Source organism: Mixophyes fleayi, chromosome 6 (assembly GCF_038048845.1).
Source record: "Mixophyes fleayi isolate aMixFle1 chromosome 6, aMixFle1.hap1, whole genome shotgun sequence".
NCBI lineage: Eukaryota > Metazoa > Chordata > Amphibia > Anura > Limnodynastidae > Mixophyes > Mixophyes fleayi.
Genome location: NC_134407.1, coordinates 10,791,918 through 10,816,712, shown reverse-complemented (window position 1 = coordinate 10,816,712; position 24,795 = coordinate 10,791,918). Strand labels below are relative to the sequence as shown.

General features: G+C 38.8%; 4 protein-coding genes and 1 gene segment (V, D, J or C); 2 read left to right on the top strand and 3 right to left on the bottom strand.

The window, feature by feature from the left end:
- Positions 1-24,795, bottom strand: part of LOC142160594 (uncharacterized) — a 326,893-nt gene that overhangs the window by 136,153 nt on the left and 165,945 nt on the right. The gene's annotated exons all lie outside the window — the stretch shown is intronic.
- The window catches only part of LOC142160770 (M1-specific T cell receptor beta chain-like), a 298,946-nt gene that overhangs the window by 199,510 nt on the left and 74,641 nt on the right, over positions 1-24,795 (bottom strand).
- On the bottom strand, positions 1,942-4,303 carry LOC142160785 (trypsin-like). Its single transcript, XM_075215767.1, has 5 exons — positions 4,237-4,303; positions 3,911-4,061; positions 3,243-3,496; positions 2,369-2,505; positions 1,942-2,162 (listed from the first exon to the last, which is right to left on the bottom strand). Exons 1-5 carry the CDS (start codon positions 4,274-4,276, stop codon positions 2,013-2,015), a joined length of 732 nt encoding a protein of 243 aa, XP_075071868.1. The 5' UTR covers positions 4,277-4,303; the 3' UTR covers positions 1,942-2,012.
- LOC142160592 (trypsin-like) lies at positions 8,035-10,258 on the top strand. Its single transcript, XM_075215462.1, has 4 exons — positions 8,035-8,216; positions 8,637-8,890; positions 9,767-9,903; positions 10,109-10,258. The coding sequence occupies exons 1-4, from the start codon at positions 8,035-8,037 to the stop codon at positions 10,256-10,258; spliced, it is 723 nt and encodes a 240-aa protein (XP_075071563.1).
- Positions 18,152-20,027, top strand: LOC142160786 (trypsin-like). The gene is made up of 5 exons (XM_075215769.1): positions 18,152-18,194; positions 18,373-18,523; positions 18,861-19,114; positions 19,535-19,671; positions 19,878-20,027. The coding sequence occupies exons 1-5, from the start codon at positions 18,155-18,157 to the stop codon at positions 20,025-20,027; spliced, it is 732 nt and encodes a 243-aa protein (XP_075071870.1). The 5' UTR covers positions 18,152-18,154.

Sequence of the window (24,795 nt, the reverse complement as noted above, 5' to 3'; positions counted from 1 at the left end):
TGGTGATGATGATGATGATGATATATTATACCCATAGATCACTGAAAGTTTTCCCATCATTTGTTTCTGTATTCTTTTCTTTTCCTACAGTACAATCTCACCAAGTTATGTTTTTCAGAGTGTCAGTGTTCAGAGTATAAAGCAATCATGCCCAAGGGAAGGAAAAGGCATGTTGTAAAAAAGGTGTCTTTAATGTAACTAAGTTTCAGTATAATGATTGTCCAGCTGCCCTTAAAATAATTTGACCCAATGTGACAAAGAGGAATAAGCATAAAATAACTAAATCAGTCCATTATAATTTGGCCTAAATATTTCTTTAAATTGTTCTCAAAGCAATTTCAACTCCAGGTGACACAGAAGGAGGCCATAAACATTGGAGAGTTACTGCTAGTAATGGTACATGTATTACAATACCCATCGCTTTATGTACAGACAACTGCAAGTCGCTATGCTAAGTGATGCAAATACAAACTGCCGGCATTGCACAATGTACACTGTAATTTTTATGGTAAGTCTGCATTTCGCTTTTATAAGCATTCTTCAAATTGGATTTTTTTTGTCTGTATAGTCCTTGACGGTGTCATCAGTGTCATTATGATCACTACCAATGACCAGTACTGGCACTGAGATCCCTCTGATCTTTAGAATGATCAATAGTTGACATTGACAAGATGAGTAACGCTACTTGAATTTGGAGTTATTGTAGCTGACACCACAACAGGTGAGTGCCCAATGAGATATTGAAAGGAAGGAATAACCTTATAATTCTTATGAAACTGCACCACCTACATTTATATCAGTAAAATTTAGACAATTGGTTCTTTTTAAAAAAAATAAAAAATAAAAATGTTATGTGTTTTTTGGGGGATGCTGGTGGTCACAAACCACCAGCACCCTGTTTTTTCCCCGCTTAATAAACAGGATTTTACGGAGTCCCCCATACAAAACTGGAAGACAAACACTTGGAATTTTCAAAGAGAGAAATTAAGAAAATTATATCTTTTTGGGGGGTGCTGCTCATAGTCATACAGTTCCCTATTTTTCTCCACTAAATACTTCAGCTGTCATTCTCACTGGTGCTACACCTAACAATATTAGTTTTAGCTTCAAACACTTTGTATTTTAAAAGCAAGAAAACTAATTAATATTTATTTTGCTGTGTGCTGCTCACAGTCATAAAGCAACAGCACCCTGTTTTAACCACTAAATTCTAGTTTAGATGTCTGTACTAGAATATATAAAATAGTATACTATAATATTATTAAGGATAATTTGTAGCCAATACTCAGTATAAACTCTCTTACACCCAATTACTGATCAGCAGCACACAATTCTAACCGACTGATCTCTACATCAATAAACTGCAATAAAGTAACAGCTTGATTACTATCTAAATTGCCTATTTCCCTACATGGTGTCTGTTCTAATATGGGAGATGAGAAGAGGAAGGAAGGTCTATAATACACAACATGACACTGCTCAATAAAACAGAGAAAAGCTGCTCATAGCCACTATTTTCTTTACATTTCTCTACTCTTGGCAGCTTGGCCCTGAAACTGGGGTGTGCTTGGGGGAGAATAGGGACGCACAAGCATGCAAACCATCTGATCACACCCTGGATGGACAACATTGCATAGCATAAGAAGATGTAAATATGGAGAAAAAAGTGGACATGCACCACTATTTCCTCCATATTTGATTTAGTACATAAACAGAACAGTACATTTACAGTTTAAATTGAATTTAAAGCCTGTGTACTACTTTTTACATTCTCAACCTATGTCCATTTTGCAATGACAGGTGTCTGTTTCATAGAGCTGAGCAATAACCATTACTATATAAGCTTCAATACTCACTCCATATGCAAATATATAAAAAAAAACTATCAACACAAATATTTCCATCAAGAAATACCTTTATTTAGTACATACAATACAAAGTTTTATTACAAGTGAAAGACTTGATGATAAACAGAAGATGGAATGATCTGAATATATATATTATGTAGGAGTTTAGTTGGTGGCAAGAGTGCTGGAAATCCAGGAGTTGTAGTTGCAGACCTTGGTGTAGACACCGGGATAGTTCCTCAGAGCACAGCCATATCCCCAGGAGACAATACCCTGAAGCTGTCCATTGCAGATCACGGGTCCACCAGAGTCACCCTGAGCAGATAGAAGATATTATTACAAATTCAAATAAATCATGATCAACTCTGCAAAACCACTAAGTTATCTCACAAGGACATCTTACAGTTTGTTTAAAACACATTTCTCAAGTTTACAAAATTGTTGAACTTTATTAAACAACTTAAACAAGTGATAGTGATTTCATTGTCTCAGTACTATAGAGATAACACAGTAACAATTACCTGGCAGGAATCCTTGCCACCTTCCAAGTATCCAACACAGATCATGTTAGCAGTGATCTCTCCTGGGTAGGCATTGCTACACTGGGCGGCGGTCAGGACGGGGGCATTCACACACTGCAGGAGAGATGGCATGTTGGCTGCGGAAAAAGAAATTAGACTTTTTTTATAACCTTCCATCTTATACTTATCACTATTATATATCACGGTGGCTCAGTGGTTCACACTACTGGTTCACAGCACTGTGGTCATGAGTCAATTCCAGACCATGGCCTTATCTGTGTGGAGCTTGTAAGTTCTCCCTGTGTTTGCATGGGTTTCCTCTGTGTACTCTGGTTTCCTTCCACACTCTAAAAACATACTAGTAGGTTAATTGGCTGCTATTAAATTGACCCTAGTCTCCCTGTCTATGTGTGTGTTAGAGAATTTAGACTGTAAGCTCCAATGAGGCAGGGACTGATGTGAAGGAGTTCTCTGTACAGCGCTGTGGAATTAGTGGTGCTACATAAATAAATGGAGAAGATGATTTTCCACCCCACACTTAGAAGCCACTTCTACTTTTGTGACTTCTGTTATGTGACAGATTATAACATTATTGTCAGCAATATCTCTGAATTCCATTTGCTTGAGTTCTTTGTCTTAATTTTATTGAATAAGACTTTAAATTTCTAGTAATAAGATTATTTTGTTTTTTCAAAGGCACACTGTCTTAGATTTAATATTTGCTGATTGTGTTCATCTAAATTATATATTTATTTATAGGAAATGACATGTTTAAGAACTTTTTAACATTGTAAAGGACACATCACACACAGTAATTACTCTCAGCCAAGGTCTCTATCAAGTAATGGACTTTGGTGATTGCTCTGTAACTTACTGCCACTGCTGAGTGTGTTTCCCCAGCCAGCGATCAGACAGCTGGTGCCGGAGGCTGCGCAGCCAGAGGGCAGGGACACAGGCTGGACGTAGGAATTGAGGGAGGCGGCGGAGGCCAACTTGATCAACCAGATGTCATTGTCCAGGGTTCTGGAGTTGTAGCTGGCATGTCTGATGACTTTGGCAGAGCTGATGAACTGCTCGCTGCCCTCAGTTGCAAAGATGTTGTGTTCTCCCAGTCTGACCTGAACACTCCTGGATGAACGGAAACAGAGGACAATCAGCTAGTTAAGCATAGATCTATATATAGAGATATCTGAGGCATTCTGGGGTCAACAGTGGACATGGGTTCTGTATAGTGAGGAAGTAGAACTTTGTTATACAATTAGACCTAGATCAAGTTTGTACTGTGAGAATAGCCCACAGCTCAGTGAGAGCCAGAACAATAGACTCTTCTCCCCATGGCAGTGCAATGAGTCACAAAGTGAAACTTTATTTTCAGAAAAATAACAAGGTTAAAATACAATTATCGAGAATCCCCATTTAAAATAAAATCAGCAGCTTAGTGATATTTGTTACAACCAACTAGCCAGTTATGTGACCAGCCGACAAAGGAAGCCTCCCATAAATAAAGAATACTAGTATATATCTCCTAATTCTTATCCTTACGTCTTGTAGCAGTGAGCAGCAGAGACCACCCACAGGTTGTTAATCAGGGACCCTCCACAGAAATGATATCCTGAGTTCAGGGAAACTATGGAAGGAACAGAATTCTGGGCGCAGGTGTAACCTCCAACAATCTTATCATCATCAAGAGCAGCTGTAAAAGAAGACAGAATGACAGGTGCCATTGTACCATTAACAATATAACACATTTAAACTTCACAGTACAAGCAAAATAATATAATGAACCCATAAATGATTAGATTTGTATACTGTGATATGAATAAAGCTCATGAGTGACACGAGCATCACTTGTAAATCCACATACTCACCAGCAGCTCCGAGGAGCATACAGATCAGAAGGAACTTCATGGTGCAGATGGATCCAGTGAGTGGTTTGCTGGAAATAATCTTGGTTTTTATACCCTTTACCAGAGACTGACTACCTGTACATTGCACAACTATGTCATTATATGGAAATATATCTGTTAATGTGTATAGAATAGGTTTAGCTATTAATAACACCTTTCTTTATCAGTGACCTTGCCAGCAAATTCAAAAAAATTAAACAGGTTTCTATATGTACTCCCATATTATATATTTCTTGTGGATACAATTAATATTATTTTTATTAATTTGTCAGGAGCCACATTGCTCCACAGCACCGGTGGGGAAAACAGAACATACATGAAACAGGGACCTAAAAGGTAGTCTAAATAGATACAGTTGTGGGGGTGCTCTAGTGTGGGTAGTACAGCTGGGAGTAGGGTAAGCTCTAGTATAGAGATGGTTAGTAAATATCTTGTCTAACTTTATTGATTTTGACTGTGAGGTAGGAAGAGGAATTACATGCAACTTATGTCCGAACATAAATGATACTTATTACAGCCCATGACTTAGGGGGGCAGAATGGGTTAGAGAAGAGCAAGACTTATGTAGGCAATGTACAGTGAGGGCATGTCGAGAGCATGCCGATGCGACTGATTTAGGGCTTCGGTTTCTCACATGATTTGCACCAGCTACAGTGCATTGTAAGTGCTGATTGATAGTGTTGACTGACATGGCATAGTCTTTGTTTTATAAACTGCATGTATGCACGCCTCTAGATAGCACAGAATATGTGTGTGCAGGTAAGATAGAGTATACAACTGACTTGTATGTACAGAATGCATTGAAAGCATTTTGAGTTATGTATTGAATTTTAAAAATATATTTTTTTAAACAAACCATATTTTTATTAATGATTATAGAGTCAGGAGTTGTTCATTTACTGTATAATATAATTTTTTGTATGTGTTCTGATGTAATCCTATATTGCACATGCTCCTGTACAGTCTATTTTGTGTGTTAAGATACGGCTAGTAACGTTTACACAGGGCGTACTTACACCCAGATTCAAATCCTTATGGATTTGAATTAGACTCACGTTCTGTGTCCTTTTTTAACATGCAACTTACATGCAAGTTTTTCTCAGACTCGTATCAGGTCCTTAGTGTGCATTTCAGTATAAACTAAAAGGGCCTGAGTCATTAAGAAGAGCAAAGCATAGAAATGGAGTAACTTTGCACCTGGACAAAACCATGTTGCATTGGAGGGGGAGGTAAATTTAAAATGTGGGGACAGATATATAGTTGGGGCAGGGCATTTCCTAGATCAACTTTAAATTTCAGTGTAAAAATAAATCTATCAAGTATTTCTGAGCTACATCACAAAGCAGCCAGTCATTTCCATATGTGAATTTGCTTGAATCAAATTTAAGCTCAATAAATTGATCATTATTGTTGAGATGTTCACAGAAAGCTTGAAGCTCCATTTCGGAGCCTCTCCATATAAAGAAAATATCGTCAATGTACCGACACCAGATCACCAGGTTCGCCCCGAAATCATGCCTATCCCAAACATGACAATCTTCCCACGAAGCCATGAAGATGTTCGTATAACTCGGGGCGAACCTGGTTCCCATAGCGGTGCCGATACATTGAAGATAATATGAATCCTGAAACCTAAAGTAACTGTTCAAGAGAATGAACTTAATCCCTTCACTTATGAACTTCTTAAAACCTTCAGAATAGGTAGTTGTATTTAACTTCTTTTCTATTGCTTTTAAACCGAGATCATGACGAATAATAGTGTACAGGGACTTTACATCTGCTGTTACTAAGATGTATTTAGAATCCCATTCAATGGAGTGAAGCTTCTCCAAAAAACAACCTGTATCTTTCAAGTATGATTTCGCTTCTTGTGCCAAGGGTTGCAAGTAATGGTCAATTACCTCGGACATGTTCATAGCGAATGAACCAATGCCCGAGACAATCGGCCTCCCAGGTGGTTTTTTTGGGTCCTTGTGAATTTTGGGGAGTGTATACAAAACGGGTACTCTCGGATGTGGAACTTGAATAAAATGGACTAAATCTTCATCAGTAATATCCTCGTTCTTATATTCCAGAACGAACAATTCTAATTCTTTTATAATCCTGTTTTTGGGATCACTTTTAAGTTTCTTATAGGTGTCTCCCATATTGGGCTGACTGAGGATCTCTTGGTATAATAATCCACATCCATAATGACAACCCCCCCACCCTTGTCCGCAGGTTTAATTACAAATTGTTTATTGTACTTTAATTCTTTTAAGGCTGCTCTTTCTTTGGATGTAAGATTGACTCTCTTGACATTATTCTTCTTCTTTTTATTATTGAGTTTCTCTAAATCTTCTGTGACTAAGTTGTCAAACATCTCAATAAAATTGCCTTTCACATACGCAGGGGAAAAGGAGGTTTTCTTTTTGAACTTACGATTGTCAATTGGATTCTCATCTATTTCTACCTTCTCTCCTTCCTTAATCTTAAAGAACTTTTTAATAGTGATTCTCCTAATAAATTTCTGTACATCAAGATATAAATCAAATGGTTTAACTGTGTTAGTCGGGGCATATTTTAACCCTTTTTCCAAGAGAGAAATTTCTCCTTCTGACAGAGTAATGGAGCTCAAATTGAAAACCTTCAATGTATCCTTATTACTTATTTTAGGTTTTTCATTCTCCATATTAGATCCTTTTTGTTCATTTCTTTCATGTGCTACATCCAAAATGTTCTTCCTTTTTTCTTTCCCCCCCCCCCTTTTTTCCCCTTTGTTCTTTCTTTTTAGGGTGACGGTGTATTATCTCCAGGTGTTTTTGTGCCCTATTCTGTCTAAAAATGTTTCAGATGATGGACCCGGAGGGTCTGTAGTCCACTCATCTAGAACCTCAAATCTATTGTGAAGAGGAATACTCAAGCTGTTTCTCTCTGGACTCCTATATCTTTTAAAATCCTTATTTCTTCTCCATCTTTCTTTTGGGGAGTTGTTATGTGAATACCCTTTATTCCTTTCATTATCATATGGATAATATTTCCGAATTCTTTTAGGAGAATTCTCGAATCTCGTTCTCTAAATCTAGGTTGTGGATACTGTGCCTCTTTTTTTAATTCCTCATGATTACCTCTTGTGTGAATTTTATTCTTCTGATACACATAGTAGTTATCCTTCCTTTCCCTTATTGATGTAAAACGATCTTTCTTCTCTAAGGACCTATCCTCCTTATTCCTTTCTTCCCTTAACGGTGTCTGATCATTCATTTTCCTACTGGGTTCTATGTTAAGAACAGAGGCTTTGTCTCTATAAAATTTCTTCATTTTTCACAAATTAATAAAAATAATAATAATTGTATCCACAAGAAAGATATAATATGGGAGTACATATAGAAACCTGTTTAATTTTTCTTGAATTTGCTGGCAAGGTCACTAATAAAGAAAGGTGTTATTAATAGCTAAACCTATTCTATACACATTAACAGAAAAATTTCCATATTGACATAGTTGTGCAATGTACAGGTAGTCAGTGTCTGGTAAAGGGTATAAAAACCAAGATTATTTCCAGAAAACCATTCACTGGATCGATCTCCACCATGAAGTTCCTTCTGATCTGTATGCTCCTCGGAGCTGCTGGTGAGTATGTGGATTTACAAGTGATGCTCGTGTATACTCCTGAGCTTTATTCATATTACAATATACAAATCTAATCATTTATGAGTTCTTTATAAAAAAAAATTTGCACAGGTTGAAGTTTAAATGTGTTATATTGTTCATGGTACAATGGCACCTTTCATTCTGTCTTCTTTTACAGCTGCTCTTGATGATGATAAGATTGTTGGAGGTTACACCTGCGCCCAGAATTCTGTTCCCTCCATAGTTTCCCTGAACTCAGGATACCATTTCTGTGGAGGGTCCCTGATTAACAACCTGTGGGTGGTCTCTGCTGCTCACTGCTACAAGACGTAAGGATAAGAATTAGGAGATATATACTAGTATTCTTTATTTATGGGAGGCATCCTTTGTCGGCTGGTCACATAACTGACTAGTTGGTTGTAACCAACATCACTAAGCTGCTGTTTATTTTATTTTTTTAAATCTGGATTTTCGATAATTGTATTTTAACCTTGTTATTTTACTGGTAATGAAGTTTCACTTTGTGACTCATTGCACTGCCAAGGGGAGAAGAGTCCATTGTTCTGTCACCCGCTGAGCTGTGGTCTATTCTTACACTAAAGATTTGATCTAGGTCTAATTGTATAACAATGTTCTACTTCCTCAAAATACAAGATCCATGTCCACTGTTGCCCCCAGAATGCCTCAGATATCTCTATAAATAGCTCTATGCTTCATTAGCTAATTGTCCTGTGTTTCCGTTCATCCAGGAGTGTTCAGGTCAGACTGGGAGAACACAACATCTTTGCAACTGAGGGCAGCGAGCAGTTCATCAGCTCTGCCAAAGTCATCAGACATGCCAGCTACAACTCCAGAACCCTGGACAATGACATCTGGTTGATCAAGCTGGCCTCCGCCGCCTCCCTCAATTCCTACGTCCAGCCTGTGTCCCTGCCCTCCGGCTGCGCAGCCTCCGGCACCAGCTGTCTGATCGCTGGCTGGGGAAACACACTCAGCAGTGGCAGTAAGTTACAGAGCAATCACCAAAGTCCACTACTTGATATGGACCTTGGCTGAGAGTAACTACTGTGTGTGATGTGTCCTTTACAATGTAAAAAAGTTCTTAAACATGTAATTTCTTATAATAAATATATAATTTATACAGATACAATAAGAAAATATTAAATCTAAGATAGTGTGCCTTTGAAAAAAAATTATCTTATTAGTAAAAATATAAAGGCTTATTTAAAAAAATGAAAAAAAATAACTTAAGCAAATGGAATTCAGTGACATTGCTGACAATCATATTATAATCTGTCACATAATAGAAGTCACAAAAGTAGAAGTGGCTGCTAAGTGTGGGATGTAAAAGGACATATAATAGTTATATAAATAGTCATATCCCGTGCAGCCCCCTTCTCTGAAACAACCTCCCTCGTTCCATCCGTCTCTCTCCTACTCTGTGCTCCTTCAAACGTGCACTCAAAACTCACCTCTTCCTCAAAGCCTACCAACCATCTACTTAACCCCCATCTCCTCCCTTTAGCTCGTCCTCCCTTCTCTCCTCTTGCCTCAACTGGATCCTTTTGTGCCTGGCCTGTTTACCCTCCCTTAGGATGTAAGCTCGTATGAGCAGGGCCCCCTCCCCTCTTGTCTCCATACCTGTTCTTCCGCTCCGTCTTTACTGCATATGACTGGCCGGAGTTTCTGTAGTATTGGTACTTTTTGTTCATTGTTCTGTATGGTTTCACTCTGTATAGTCTACTGTTAGTACAGTGTGTGGCGCTGCGGATACCTTGTGGCGCCTAACAAATAAATGATAATAATAATAATAATAATAATACTAATATAAAGTATAAGATGGAAGGATGTAAAACAAGTCTGATTCCTTTTTCCGCAGCCAACATGCCATCTCTCCTGCAGTGTGTGAATGCCCCCGTCCTGACCGCCGCTCAGTGTAGCAATGCCTACCCAGGAGAGATCACTGCTAACATGATCTGTGTTGGATACTTGGAAGGTGGCAAGGATTCCTGCCAGGTAATTGTTACTGTGTTATCTCTATAGTACTGAGACAATGAAATCACAATGATTTGCTTAAGATGTTTAATAAAGTTCAACAATTTTGTAACTTAAGAAATGTGTTTTAAACAAACCGAAAGATGTCCTTGTGAGATAACATAGTGGTTGTGCAGAGTTGATCATGACTTGTTCAAATGTGTAACAATATCTGTCCTCTGCTCAGGGTGACTCTGGTGGACCCGTGATCTGCAATGGACAGCTTCAGGGTATTGTCTCCTGGGGATATGGCTGTGCTCTGAGGAACTATCCCGGTGTCTACACCAAGGTCTGCAACTACAACTCCTGGATTTCCAGCACTCTTGCCACCAACTAAACTCCAACATAATATATATATTCAGATCATCCCATCTTCTGTTCATCATCAAGTCTTTCAAAAACTTTGTACTGTATGTACTAAATAAAGTTATTTTTTGATGGAAATATTTGTTTTTGATAGTTTTTTGTTATATATTTGCATATGGAGTGAGTATTGAAGCTTATATAGTAATGGTTACTTGTCAGCTATATGAAACAGACACCTGTCATTGCAAAATGGACATAGGTTGAGAGTCTAATAAGTAGTACACACGCCTTAAATACAATATAAACTGTAAATGTATCATATGATTTCTTTACTAAATCAAATATAAAGGAAATAGTGCTGCATGTCCACTCTTTTCTCCATATTTACATCCTCTTGGTCGCTATGCAATTTTGTCCATCCAGGGTGTGGTCAGATGTCTTGCATGTATGTGCGTCCCTCCCCTCCCCCATGCACACCCCAGTTTTTATGCCAAGCTGCCAAGAGTAGAGAAATGTACGGAAAATAGTGGATGTGAGCAGCTATTCCCTGTTTTATTGAGCAGAGTCACGTTGAGTATTATAGACCTCTTTCCTTTTCTCATCTCCCATTTTAGAACAGACAGCATGTAGGGAAATAGGCAATTTAGATAGCAATCAAGCTTTTATTGCAATTAATTGATGTAGAGATCAGTCTGTTAGAATTGTGTGCTGCTGATCAGTAATTGGGTGTGAAAGAGCTTACATCCAATTAGTAATGGCTACAGATTGTTCTTAATAATATTATAGTATAATATTACATATATTCTGGTACAGACATCTAAACTAGAATTTAGTGGCTAAAACAGGGTGCTGTTGCTTTATGACTGTAAGCAGCACACACCAAACTAAATGCTAATTAAGTTTCTTGCTTTTAAAATACATAGTGTTTGAAGCTAGAACCAATTTTGTCAGGAGTAGCATCAGTGAGTGTGACAGCTGAAGTATTTAGTGGAGAAAAATAGGGAACTGTATGACTGTGAGCAGCACCCCCCAAAGGTACATTATTTTCTTAATTTGTTTTCTTTTAAAATTCCAAATGTTCATCTACTAGTGAAAGCAAGTTTTCTAAGGGGCACTCCGTGACATCCTGTTTATTAAGCGGCCAAAAGCCAGGGTGCTGGTGGAGTGGGACCATCAGCATCCCCCGAAAAAACACATAACATGTTTTTTAAAGAACCAATTGTCTAAATTTCACTGATATAATTGTGTGTGGTGCAGTGTCATAACAATTGTAAGGTTATTCCCTCCTTTCAATATCTCATTGTGCACTCACCTGTTGTGGTGTCAGCTACAATTAACTCCAAAGTTTCGTTACTCATCTTGTCAATGTCAACTATTGATCATTCTAAAGATCAGAAGGATCTCAGTACCAGTACTGGACGGGGGTAGTCATCAATGACACTGTTGACACCGAAAAGGACTATACAGACAAAAAAATACAATTTGAAGGATACCAATAAAAATTAAAATGCAGACTTGCCATAAAGATGACAGTGTACATCACCGACATACTTCCACTACTCCGAAGGCTGGCAATGTCGGCAGTTTGTACTTACGTCAATTAGCATAGCGACTTGCAGTTTTCTGCATTTAAAGCAGCAATGCCAACAGCCAAAGAATTTCTTATCTCATTTTAAAGTTACGTTTAGGGTTAGAGTTATTATTGGGAATCGAGTTAGAGTTAGGATTACTGTTGGGGTAGGGTTAGGGTTAGGCAACGGGTTGAAATTACTAACACTCTAAGCTTTTTTTACATTACAAACGGCTTCTGGCATTGCCGCTTCAAATACAGAAACCTGCAAGACGCTATGATAAGTGACGTAAATACAAACTGCCGGCATTGCTAGCAATCGGTATATAGCGAAAGCATGTCAATGAGCTACAGAGTCATTTCTATGGTAAGTCTACATTTTACTTATTTTAGGCATTCTTAAAATCTGATTTTTTTCTCTGTATAGCCCTTGTCAGTGTCATCGTAAATTGGTATCCAACCCGTACTGTCAGTAGTGGAGGCTGAATAACAACTTGGGCACTGACAGAACCCTTAGGAGAGTGTAAGGAGCGCTATGTGTGAGTCTGACATTTCAGATTGTCATTATAGAGCAGCCTCCTTCCAAAATATCACAACCTTTTGGAAATGTGAGGATGAGCAATAGTAATACTAATGATGATGTGCAAGAAAATGAGGGTCAGAATTGTAGATCTGAACTTAAATGTGTTGTACTTGAATGTGATAATGAGGAGGATGATGATGATGATGATGATTGTGTTGCACTAAGGCAGCCAGCAGTTGAACCACCTCATGCATTTCCATGATAAGCGCATTATCAAGTCAGGGCTTAAGACAAAAAAAGCAACTCTTGTGATTGGAAATATTTATATAGGAATCAATTTAATAGGTGAGGCCCATTATGATGGCAGTCGATTGAAGCTAAATAACTGATTAAAAAGAAAGGGAGCATCCTAAAAGGAAAATAATGCTTTGTAAGTAAGTGTGTCCTTAAATTCCATCCAAAGATACAAGTTAGAGGAAAACTCCTGACATTTATCCTGGCTTGATAGAGTGAGCTTGTCCATAAAAAGATAATAATTGATCCTGGTGAACCATTCTGTGACAGAAGGGAGTACAGTGGACCGCCAGTGAAAAGGAATGATTGCCTTTGCGGGATTTTTCATCAGCTTTATTGTTATGGGTAAAGCCCTCCTTTCCTCATTACTGTGTGCATACTCTTTTAAGTTTTTAATTATGAGTAAAGATCTCTTCATCTATTATCATCAACATTTATTTATATTGAGCCATTAAATTACGTAACACTTTACAGTTGGCTATGTACTTCACTCTCCATGATGCATGTTGTCTAACGTTCAATATATAGAGTGCATGGTGATTCACATTTTTTATTATGACCTTCATCTTTTTAAATGTCTAATGATACTGCTGTCAGAATAATGACCTCTTCTTCTGATTTGTAGCTTGAATGTCAATTAAGGGTGCCCTCAAATGTTCAAAATATATTGTGTGTCTGCTTAGTCTTTTGAGTTTTTTTTATTATGTTTAAAGCCCACCTTTGTCGATTTAAATGTCTAATGATACTGCTGTCAGTTTAGTGACCTCTTTTTCAGGTCTTGTAGCTACAGTGTCAATAATGGATCCTCTCAAACATTAAACATGTATTGCGTTTGTTGTCTTTCAACATTTTGCTGCTGAGTGTAGCTCACCTCTGTCTATCTACTTGTCTAAATGTTTACTGATGCAACTGTCCATCTAATGACCTCTTATTCTTACTACCATTGTCAATATATTGGAGCAACTCAGGAATGTCATGTTCAGCGACCGCATGAAGATAATTTATGCACAATGCTGTGCTACTCTGTTTTATAGGGATTGCATCTTTTATTAAAATGTCATGTATATTTGTACCGCTACTTTGTCAGTAAGTTTAACCAGCCATCTTTCTGTGGCCTTTGGGTAAAATTGGTGAAAGTTTGGACAGTTGTGAAAAGATCATTAGAAAATAGACCATAAATTAATGTTAATGCTATACACAGTAATGTAGGAGTAAAAATAGCTCAACATAACATAATTGTATCTATATTATACAATTTTAAATTAAATCCAGATCCAAAACTAAAAGAAAATCTTTTCACCATTTTTGGATTAAACCAAAATCAAACCAAAACACAAAGAAGTTTTAGAATCGAAACCAAAACAATGGGGTTTGCGCACATCTCTAGTGTATAATAATCAGTCTACCAACCAGGAAGAGCCATAGAACAGGATGTTAACAAGAACCACACAGCTGACACTCAGTAAAACAAAAGGCAGTAGAGACTGTAGTTCCAGTTGTGAGAAGTAGTTAAGTAGGAATGAAATAGATAGCTGTTGCGGAATCGTTATATTTATCTCTTTATTCTATTTTAAATATAAGTATTAATATTTATCTATCTATCTATCTATCTATCTATCTATCAATCTATCTATCTATATCTTATATGTCTGCAGAGATATGATATCAGGATTGCAATTGGTTGGCTCATAAACTTAAAAGGGCGAAATTCCTTCTAGTCCATTTATACATTATATTAGCCGGGAGGAGAGAGGGGAGAACGAGCGGAGGAGATGATGGGGTTAGGTGGAAGGTTGGTAGGCTTTGAGGAACAGGTGAGTTTTAAGTGCTCGTTTGAAGGAGCACAGATTAGGGGAGAGACGGATGGAGCAAGGTAGGCCGTTCCAGTGAAGGTGAGGTGCATGGGAGAAGTCTTGGATTCTGGAGTGAGAAGAGGTGATCAGAGTGGAGGAGAGGCGACGGTCATTGGCCGAGCGCAGGGAGCAGCTATATGACTGGCTAATGTGTTTTTAAAAGGGAAAAAATACTCTATGTCACTACATTCCAAGAAATATATCCATGCAATAATAAATATACAATATACCCAGTTATATTACCTTGGCTCATTGACTATGCGGAGAGTTGGAAAAGCTGTGCTTTTCCAATTTGCTAAGGACAAGTAGCTTAAGGAAAGCCCAAATCTGCGGCATAGCCAGAACTTGCCTATACATGGGGCAATTATACAAACTTTTTGAGAAAAAATTAATTGCTATACACCCCTGAGGCCAAATTTTTAATGTTCAACTGTGAACTATTAAAAGAGCAATAATTGTTAATTACTGAGATACTGTATAAGATCAGCAGCCTTTAACACGTAAAGGTTTCACTTTCTCTCTATAATGGGTGTAATTAATATCTTCATACTTTGGATAGATAAGGATCTGCCGATATAATATGGACATCCTACAACTGAGGTGAATTTTGGCAATGTTCTAACTAGACAATAAACACAGGAAAATATGTCTGGAAAAATATAATAAAATTGAAAAAACATATGGGAATATGTCTGGGAGAAAGTAATAAAAAACATACATTGGTGCACATGTATAATACAGTTCAACAGAATGTATCCAGACCTCTACTTCCCATACACTGTTTGCTGGCGACTGCTGGGGACGTGGACACGCAAATCACATAATTAAGCCTGTGTAATCGTTGTGGCAGAAATTCGATGTTTACAAATTCCTTTTAATGTCCGCAAAAAACTTGTATACACGAAAAATAGGAAAGGAAGGTGCATCTAGGCTTGTTTGTGTCTTACTGATGCGTTTCTCCACCCCTGTGGTAGGCGGTTTCATAAGAATTTTATTATATTAGTAATAAAGGCTAAACATCAATGTAACAATTAACAGAAAATAAAAATATAAAAATAAAAAATAAATAAATAAAGAAATATATAAAATTTAAAGATTAGGTAATCAAATAATAAAAAATAAACACAGTATAAATATTATATTTAGTTATCTATTTAAAATAATAGCACGGTAGCTAAGTGGTTTGCACTTCTGCCTCACAGCGCTGGGGTCATGAGTTCAATTCCCGACCAAACTCTGTGGAGTTTGTATGTTCTCCTCGTGTGTCACACGGTGCTCATTCGGTTTCCACAACCGAAGACTAGGACACTCACCTGTCCCTCATTAAGCATACCTCAGTGCCTGGCGTCGGTTCTGCACATGCGCAGACTCAGTACCTGTCTATCTATGCCAGTTTCCTTTTGGTTCCTAGTCCTGGCTCTAAACTTGAAAAGGCACTCCCTTTCCTCTGGGCCTGTTGATCAAGTTACTTGCCTGATTAGGATCTTGTCTGTTTCTTGTGTATCTACTTGGATCGTCAGTGCCTCTGCTGTGTGTTGCTGTTCCACCGGCTACACCGCTCGAGCTGCACCTGTCTCTGCTGTGTTGCTTTTCCACGGGCTATACCACTCAAGCTGCACCTGTCTCTCCTGTATTGCTGTTCCATGGGCTATATCGCTCAAGCTGCATCTGTCTTTGTTGTGTTGCTGTTCCATGAGCTATACCGCTCAAGCTGCTCCTATCTCTGCTGTGTTGCTGTTCCACGGGCTAAACCGCTCAAGCTGCTCCTATCTCTGCTGTGTTGCTGTTCCACGGGCTAAACCGCTCAAGCTGCACCTGTCTCCGTTGTATTGCTGCTCCACAAGACTATACCACTCAAGTTACACCAGACTCAACTGAGTAGCTGCTCCACGGGCTACCCTGCTCTAGCCGCTCCAATCTCCATATTTCTGCCATCTGGATCATCTACTCTGCATTCCTCCCTGTGGTCCGGCTGTACTACTGGTTGTATCTCTAAAGCTGCTTAACTTCATCTACCTTTGTTGGTTGGACTGTTCCTACTGCATTTGTCTTTATTGTATTATGGGTCATCCCACTCTGGCTGCACTTATTGTTATTATCCTGCTGGCTGGACTGTTTATTGCACCTCTCTTATCGTGCTGCCATATTGTGGTCCCAATACTCAACCTACACTTGCCGCTATTATTCTGCTGCTGGACTGTTCATGCTACTACTGTTCCTATTATGCCAATATACTGCTAAGCTGTATTTACTCCTGTTAATCTGCTAGTGGAACTGTACATGTTGCTATTAATCTCCTTGTGTCAATATACTACAGACTGTTCTGTTCAAACTCTTAGTCATCATTAAACCGCTACTTGAATTGTTCATCCTGCATCTGTCTTCACTCTGCTACTTGGAAATAGAGCTTACATCTTAATCATCTTCAGTGTGTCCGCATACCTTTACATCTACTCCCCTGGGATCTCGCCTAACACTCCTGGTAGGGGCCGCGACCTGCGGACGGACGCCGCTGAGTCCAAATCACCTTGTGGTGATCACTGGTGAATACCATCCGTCCATTAGACTCCACACCCTGCTGGGTGTAGCGCCAAGTTGGGCAGGTCCAAGAGTCCAGTGTTCCAAACAGTGACACTGTGTTTGCGTGGGCGTCCTCCGGGTGCTCCGGTTTCCTCCCACACTCCAAAAACATACTAGTAGGCTAATTGGCTGCTATCAAAAAATTGACCCTAGTCGCTCTCTCTCTCTCTGTCTGTCTGTCTTTGTGGGTATGTTAGGGAATTTAGACTGTAAGCTCCAATGGGGCAGGGACTGAAGGGCTGTGGAATCAGTGGCGCTATATAAATAAATGGTGATGATGATGATGAATAGATGATTAATAATATAATATATGAAACTCAAAATAAAAAATATATATAATATTAATATATAACAAATAATTCACTATACTATATACTATACTAGGTACTTCTCAAAAATATTTAGTAGACATCCCACGTAACCCTTCGATGCAGGAGGGCAACAAGTAGTATTATACTAATTACATAGCCACACACTTTGGGAAATTATCGGATTATTTAAAATAACTAACCTTGATTACCAATGGTCTTAACACATAATTTAAAAGACCTGGCTGGTCCATTAGACAAAACATTTTCTAACCATCTCTATATTAGAGCTTACCCTACATCCAGCTATACTACCCACACTAATACACCCTCATAACTGTCCCAATCTCAACTCTGAACCACAAATGCTCCTCTTATTTCTCCTCTTATTTTAGCAGCGCCACCATTTAATTAGAACGTAAGCTCTACTATATTTTCATATCTGCATTTATTTAGTCTACGTTGTATGTCCTTGTATAAAGTATGTCCTGTATTCCCCACTGTCTGGTGCTGTGGAGCAATGTGGCTCCTGACAAATTAATAAAAATAATAATAATTGTATCCACAAGAAAGATATAATATGGGAGTACATGTAGAAATCTGTTTAATTTTTCTTGAATTTGCTGGCAAGGTCACTGATAAAGAAAGGTGTTATTAATAGCTAAACCTATTCCATACACATTAACAGAAATATTTCCATATTGACATAGTTGTGCAATGTACAGGTAGTCAGTGTCTGGTAAAGGGTATAAAAACCAAGATTATTTCCAGCAAACCATTCACTGGATCCATCTCCACCATGAAGTTCCTTCTGATCTGTATGCTCCTCGGAGCTGCTGGTGAGTATGTGGATTTACAAGTGATGCTCGTGTCACTCATGAGCTTTATTCATATTACAGTATACAAATCTAATTATTCATGGGCACTTTTATATCATTTTGTTTGTACTGGTTGAAGTTTAAATGTGTCATAATGTTAATGGTACAATGGTACCTGTCATTCTGTCTTCTTTTACAGCTGCTCTTGATGATGATAAGATTGTCGGAGGTTACACCTGCGCCCAGAATTCTGTTCCTTCCATAGTTTCCCTGAACTCAGGATACCATTTCTGTGGAGGGTCCCTGATTAACAACCTGTGGGTGGTCTCTGCTGCTCACTGCTACAAGACGTGAGTAGAAGAATTAGCAGATATATACTAGTATTCTTTATTTATGGGTGGCTTCCTTTGTCGGCCGGTCACATAACTGACTAGTAACCACCACCACTAAGCTGCTTATTTTTTTATTTTTTGTAAATGGGGATGGAAATCTCGATAATTAATTTTAACCTTGTTATTGTACTTGTTATTGTACTGAAAATTGTACTGAAAATGCAGTTGTATAACAAAGTTCTACTTCCTCACAATAAAAGATCCATGTCTACTGTTGTCCCCAGAATGCCTCAGATATCTCTATATATAGATGTATGTTGCACTAGCTGATTGTCCTGTGTTTCCGTTCATCCAGGAGTGTTCAGGTCAGACTGGGAGAACACAACATCTTTGCAACTGAGGGCAGCGAGCAGTTCATCAGCTCTGCCAAAGTCATCAGACATGCCAGCTACAACTCCAGAACCCTGGACAATGACATCTGGTTGATCAAGCTGGCCTCCGCCGCCTCCCTCAATTCCTACGTCCAGCCTGTGTCCCTGCCCTCCGGCTGCGCAGCCTCTGGCACCAGCTGTCTGATCGCTGGCTGGGGAAACACACTCAGCAGTGGCAGTAAGTTACAGAGCAATCACCAAAGTCCATTACTTCATAGGGACCTTGGCTGAGAGTAACTACTGTGTGTGATGTGTCCTTTGCAATGTTAAAAAGTTCTTAAACATTTCATTACTTATAAATAAATATATAATTTAGATGGACACAATAAGCAAATATTAAATCTAAGATAGTGTGCCTTTCAAAAAAAATTTTTATCTTATTAGTAGAAATATAAAGGCTTATTTAATAAAATGAAGAAAAATAACTAAAGCAAATGGAATTCAGTGACATTGCTGACAATTATATTATAATGTGTCACATAACAGAAGTCACAAAGATAGAAGTGGCTGCTAAGTGTGGGATGGAAAAGGACATATAATAGAGATATAAAGTACAGGATGTAAGATTATAAAACAAGTCTGATTCCTTTTTCCGCAGCCAACATGCCATCTCTCCTGCAGTGTGTGAATGCCCCCGTCCTGACCGCCGCTCAGTGTAGCAATGCCTACCCAGGAGAGATCACTGCTAACATGATCTGTGTTGGATACTTGGAAGGTGGCAAGGATTCCTGCCAGGTAATTGTTACTGTGTTATCTCTATAGTACTGAGACAATGAAATCACTATCACTTGTTGAAGTTGTTTAATAAAGTTCAACAATTTTGTAAACTTGAGAAATGTGTTTTAAACAAACTGTAAGATGTCCTTGTGAGGTAACTTAGTGGTTTTCCAGAGTTGATCATGATTTGTATGAATTTGTAACAATATCTTCTATCTGCTCAGGGTGACTCTGGTGGACCCGTGATCTGCAATGGACAGCTTCAGGGTATTGTCTCCTGGGGATATGGCTGTGCTCTGAGGAACTATCCCGGTGTCTACACCAAGGTCTGCAACTACAACTCCTGGATTTCCAGCACTCTTGCCACCAACTAAACCCCTACATAATATATATATTCAGATCATTCCATCTTCTGTTTATCATCAAGTCTTTCACTTGTAATAAAACTTTGTACTGTATGTACTGAATAAAGTTATTTTTTGATGGAAATATTTGTTTTTGACAGTTTTTTGTTATATATTTGTATATGGAGTGAGTATTGAAGCTTATATAGTAATGGTTACTTGTCAGCTATATGAAACAGATACCTGTCATTGCAAAATGGACATAGGTTGAGAGTCTAATAAGTAGTACATAGGCCTTAAATACAATATAAACTATAAATGTATCATATGTTTTCTGTACTAAGTCAAATATGGTAGAAATTGTGTTGCATGTCCACTCTTTTCTCCATATTTACATCCTCTTGGTCGCTAAGAAATTTTTTCCATCCAGGGTGTGGTCAGATGTCTTGCATGTATGTGTGTCCCTTCCCTCCCACATGCACACCCCAGTTTTTATGCCAAGCTGCCAAGAGTAGAGAAATTGAAAGAAAATAGTGGATATGAGCAGCTCTTCTCTGTTTTATTGAGCAGAGTCACGTTTAGTATTATAGACCTCCCTCCTCTTCTCATCTCCCATTTTAGAACAGACAGCATGTAGGGAAATAGGCAATTTAGAAAGCAATCAAGCTATTATTTTATTGCAATTTATTGATGTAGAGATCAGTCTGCTAGAATTGTCTGCTGCTGATCAGTAATTGGGTGTGAAAGAGCTTAGACTGAGTAGTGGTTACAGATTGTTCTTAATAATATTATAGTATATTATTACATATATTCTGGTACAGACATCTAAAGTAGAATTTAGTGGCTAAAACAGGGCGCTGTTGCTTTATGACTGTAAGCATCTGACACCAAACAAAATTCTAATTAGGTTTCTTGCTTTTAAAATACAAAGTGTTTGAAGCTAGAACCAATTTTGTCAGGAGTAGCATCAGTGAGTGTGACAGCTGAAGTATTTAGTGGAGAAATATAGGGTGCTGTATGACTGTGAGCAGCACCCCCCAAAGGTACATCATTTTCTTAATTTGTTTTCTTTTAAAATTCCAAATGTTCGTCTACCAGTGAAAGCAAGTTTTCTAAGGGGCACTCAGTGACATCCTGTTTATTAAGCGGGCAAAGCCAGGGTGTTGGTAGAGTGTGACCACCAGCATCCCCCGAAAAAACACATAACATGTTTTTTAAAGAAGCAATTGTCTAAATTTCACTGATATAATTGTGGGTGGTGCAGTGTCATAACAATTGTAAGGTTATTCCCTCCTTTCAATATCTCATTGTGCACTCACCTGTTGTGGTGTCAGCTACAATTAACTCCAAAGTTGCATTACTCATCTTGTCAATGTCAACTATTGATCATTGTAAAGATCAGAAGGATCTCATTACCAGTACTGGCCGGTGGTAGTCATCAATGACACTGATGACACCGAAAAGGACTATACAGACAAAAAAAATCAATTTGATGAATGCCTATAAAATTAAAATGCAGACTTGCCATAAAAATAACAGTGTACATCACCGACATACATCCGCTATACCAAAGGCTGGCAGTGTTGCCAGTTTGTAATTACGTCACTTAGCAAAGCGACTTGTAGTTTTCTGTATTTAAAGCGGCAATGCCAGTAGCCAAAGAATTTCTCATCTCATTTTAAAGTTACGTTTAGGTTTAGAGTTAGTATTGGGGATCGAGTTAGAGTTCGGATTACTGTTGGGGTAGGGTTAGCGTTAGGGTTAGGCTATGGGTTGAAATTACTAACACGCTAAACTTTTTTACGTTACAAACGGCTTCTAGCATTGCCGCTTCAAATACAGAAACCTGCAAGTCGCTATGCTAAGTGACGTAAATACAAACTGCCGGCATTGCCAGCAATCGATATATACTTTTTGCTAGTAGGGGTCGTTCTACTGCAGGTACTGGCACATATACTACAATACCCATTTCAAAAGAGAATGCCCAACACAGTCATGAAACTTCCATAACTTCCCATGCACCACCATCACGCTCAGAGTGTAGGTCTGTCACTGTCACATCCAAAACAGCCAAATCAGTGCCTGAAAATAACACTGAGGCTGAATAACAACTTGGGCACTCACAGAAACCTTAGGAGAGTGTAGGTAGTGCTACGTGTGAGTCTGACATTTGCGATTCTGACATTGTCATTATAGAGCAGCCTCCTTCGAAAATTTCACAACCTTTTGGAAATGTGAGTATGAGCAATAGTAATACTAATGATGATGATTAGACATAAAATTGAGGTGGCGTCTTTGGAACTTGCAAATGTGCAAGAAAACGAGGGTCAGAATTGTACATCTGAACTTAAATGTGTTGTACTTGAATGAGATAATGAGGAGGATGATGATAGTGTTGCACTAAGGCAGCCACCAGTGGAACCATCTCATACATGTCCATGATAAGCGCATTATCAAGTCAGGGCTTAAGACGAAAAAAGCACCTCTTGTGATTGGAAATATTTTTATCCCAAACCAGGTAACATTTGTCAAAGCATCTACAGCCATTTATCAGACCAAAATAAGTAGAGGTAAAGACGTTGATCATTTAGATACTTCTTTCCTATTACATCATTTGCGGCGAGTGCATTTAAGTCATTTGTAAAATTGCCTGGAAAATTGTGTATAGTAGGAAGCAGGCTAGAATCAAGTAGAAGCCAAATGGATTGACACCTCTTGCATTCCTTACCACCGTCAACACCTTCATCATCAAACTCCTCATTATTAGTACGTAGTAAAGCATCCATTTCTCCAATCCCAACTGTTTCCCCTAATGCAGATGACTAAAGCCATGACAGCTATGCTAGCATTGGAAGTGCGTTCAATTTCCGCCATCAATGCATCAGGTTTTAGCCAATTAGTTGAGGTTGTGTGTTCGCACTACCAAATTGCATCTCAACTCCATTTTTTCCCAAACAGCAATTCCTCAGCTGTACTAAGAGGTTAAACAAAAATTAATTCAGTCCCTAGATAATGCCATTGTACCGACTATCCATTTAACTATGCATATGTGGACAAAAAAGTCATATGTAATGTCTTTCTTTCAACTTGACACAAATCTTCACAGATGCAAACAGCTCCTTGTGAAGTTACACATCCCACAACCCCTGCTTCAGCTTTTCCCTAATAATGCCAGAAAAAAACTTCCCATTTCTAAGACACAATTAGAAAGCAGTTTAGGGGTCAATGGACGTTTTGCAATCATGTAAATTAGCTTCTGCAATCTGCATTTCTGAGCCATAATGTTTTATGTCTTCTTTGATTCCCATGGATTTCTTCAACTATATCACCGACACAACTGAGTGTCTACACACACATAATGACTGATTATGACCTTAATGCCCATATCAGGAAAGATCCTTATGACAATGGGCTCTCTCTCTCGTCTTGCAATTCTGCCACTGTTATATTTGCTTTCTCCAATTCAATTCCAAAAATACTTAACCAGTCTATACTGTTCTCTAACTTCATCACATAGGAGTAAATCGTCTGTCATCATATCTTCATCTACACATGTTGTCACAAACTGCCTCCTGCAGCTCCTGTCTACCAAGAGCTATGTTGGACTTTTGCCGTTATAGGTATCCAGCTTGCAGTTCCACTGTTCCACCAAAGGGGCCACTGTGGTATTTGGACATCTCTTCTACCTGCCAGTGCTACGTTCATTACTCAAGGATGCTTAGCACCTGTCCCTGGCCTCTATAAACCTGCCTGTCCCAGCAGCCTTTGCCAGTTCATCTGTTGCTTTGATCTCTGCTTATTCTCCTGTGAGTTATGCTTGTTTGATTTCCCGGGTTTGACCTCTGCTTGGGCTTCTGTTTTGGTATCTCTTCCTGTTACCCCTGACTCGGCTTTGTTGTGACTCGGCACCTGCATCTGCCTGCTATCGTGGTGGACCGTCTGGCTTTGATCCCTGGCTTGTTTGACTCTACTGCTTTGTGGTGTTTATATTCCATTGCACCATTAGAAATACAACACCTACACTGTGCATCCTGTGTGTCATCTCCAATATCTAAATGCAACGCCTTGCAGACCAACGCATCCTGTCTCCAGTATCTCCTGTGTATCGGTGCACAGACTATTGCATCTTGTGTGTCATCTCCACTGTCTAGTGGCAACGCCTCGCAGACCAACGCATCCTGTCTCCAGTATCTCCTGTGTATTGGTCCACAGGCTATTGCATACTGTATGTCATCTCCACTGTCTAGTGGTAACGCTTCGCAGACCATCGCATCCTGTCTCCAGTATCTCCTGTGTATCGGTCCGCAGACTATTGCGCCCTGTGTGTCATCTCCACTATCTTCGCAGACCACTACACCTTTACAGCTTGCTGATCAGCCTCATGACTCCCGAGATACCTGGAGTCCTGCTACCTGTGACGCATCCAGTGCCTCGAGCCTCCAGAGTCCATGTACTCCTTGCTATAACGGCCATACTGCTGACTTTTCATGCCTTACCATTTATTGCATCATTTACCTGTGTAACCCTTGTTAGAAAAAACCCACTTCATTCCACTTGTATTCTCTCAGTGATTTTTATATTGTGACTCCTGACATTATAAACTGGACATAAAATTAATACTGCCATTGCATGCTTTCCACCCATGTTTGAGGATTCCCAGGGTGTTGGTATATTAACTCAGAATTCAACGTTCAGAGACCATGGCTACTATTTCTTCTGAAAATCCCCTCTTCCAGATGCTTCAAGTGAACATTCTCAACTCAAATTTCTCAGGTCTCTTCTTGTTAATTAAGGTGCT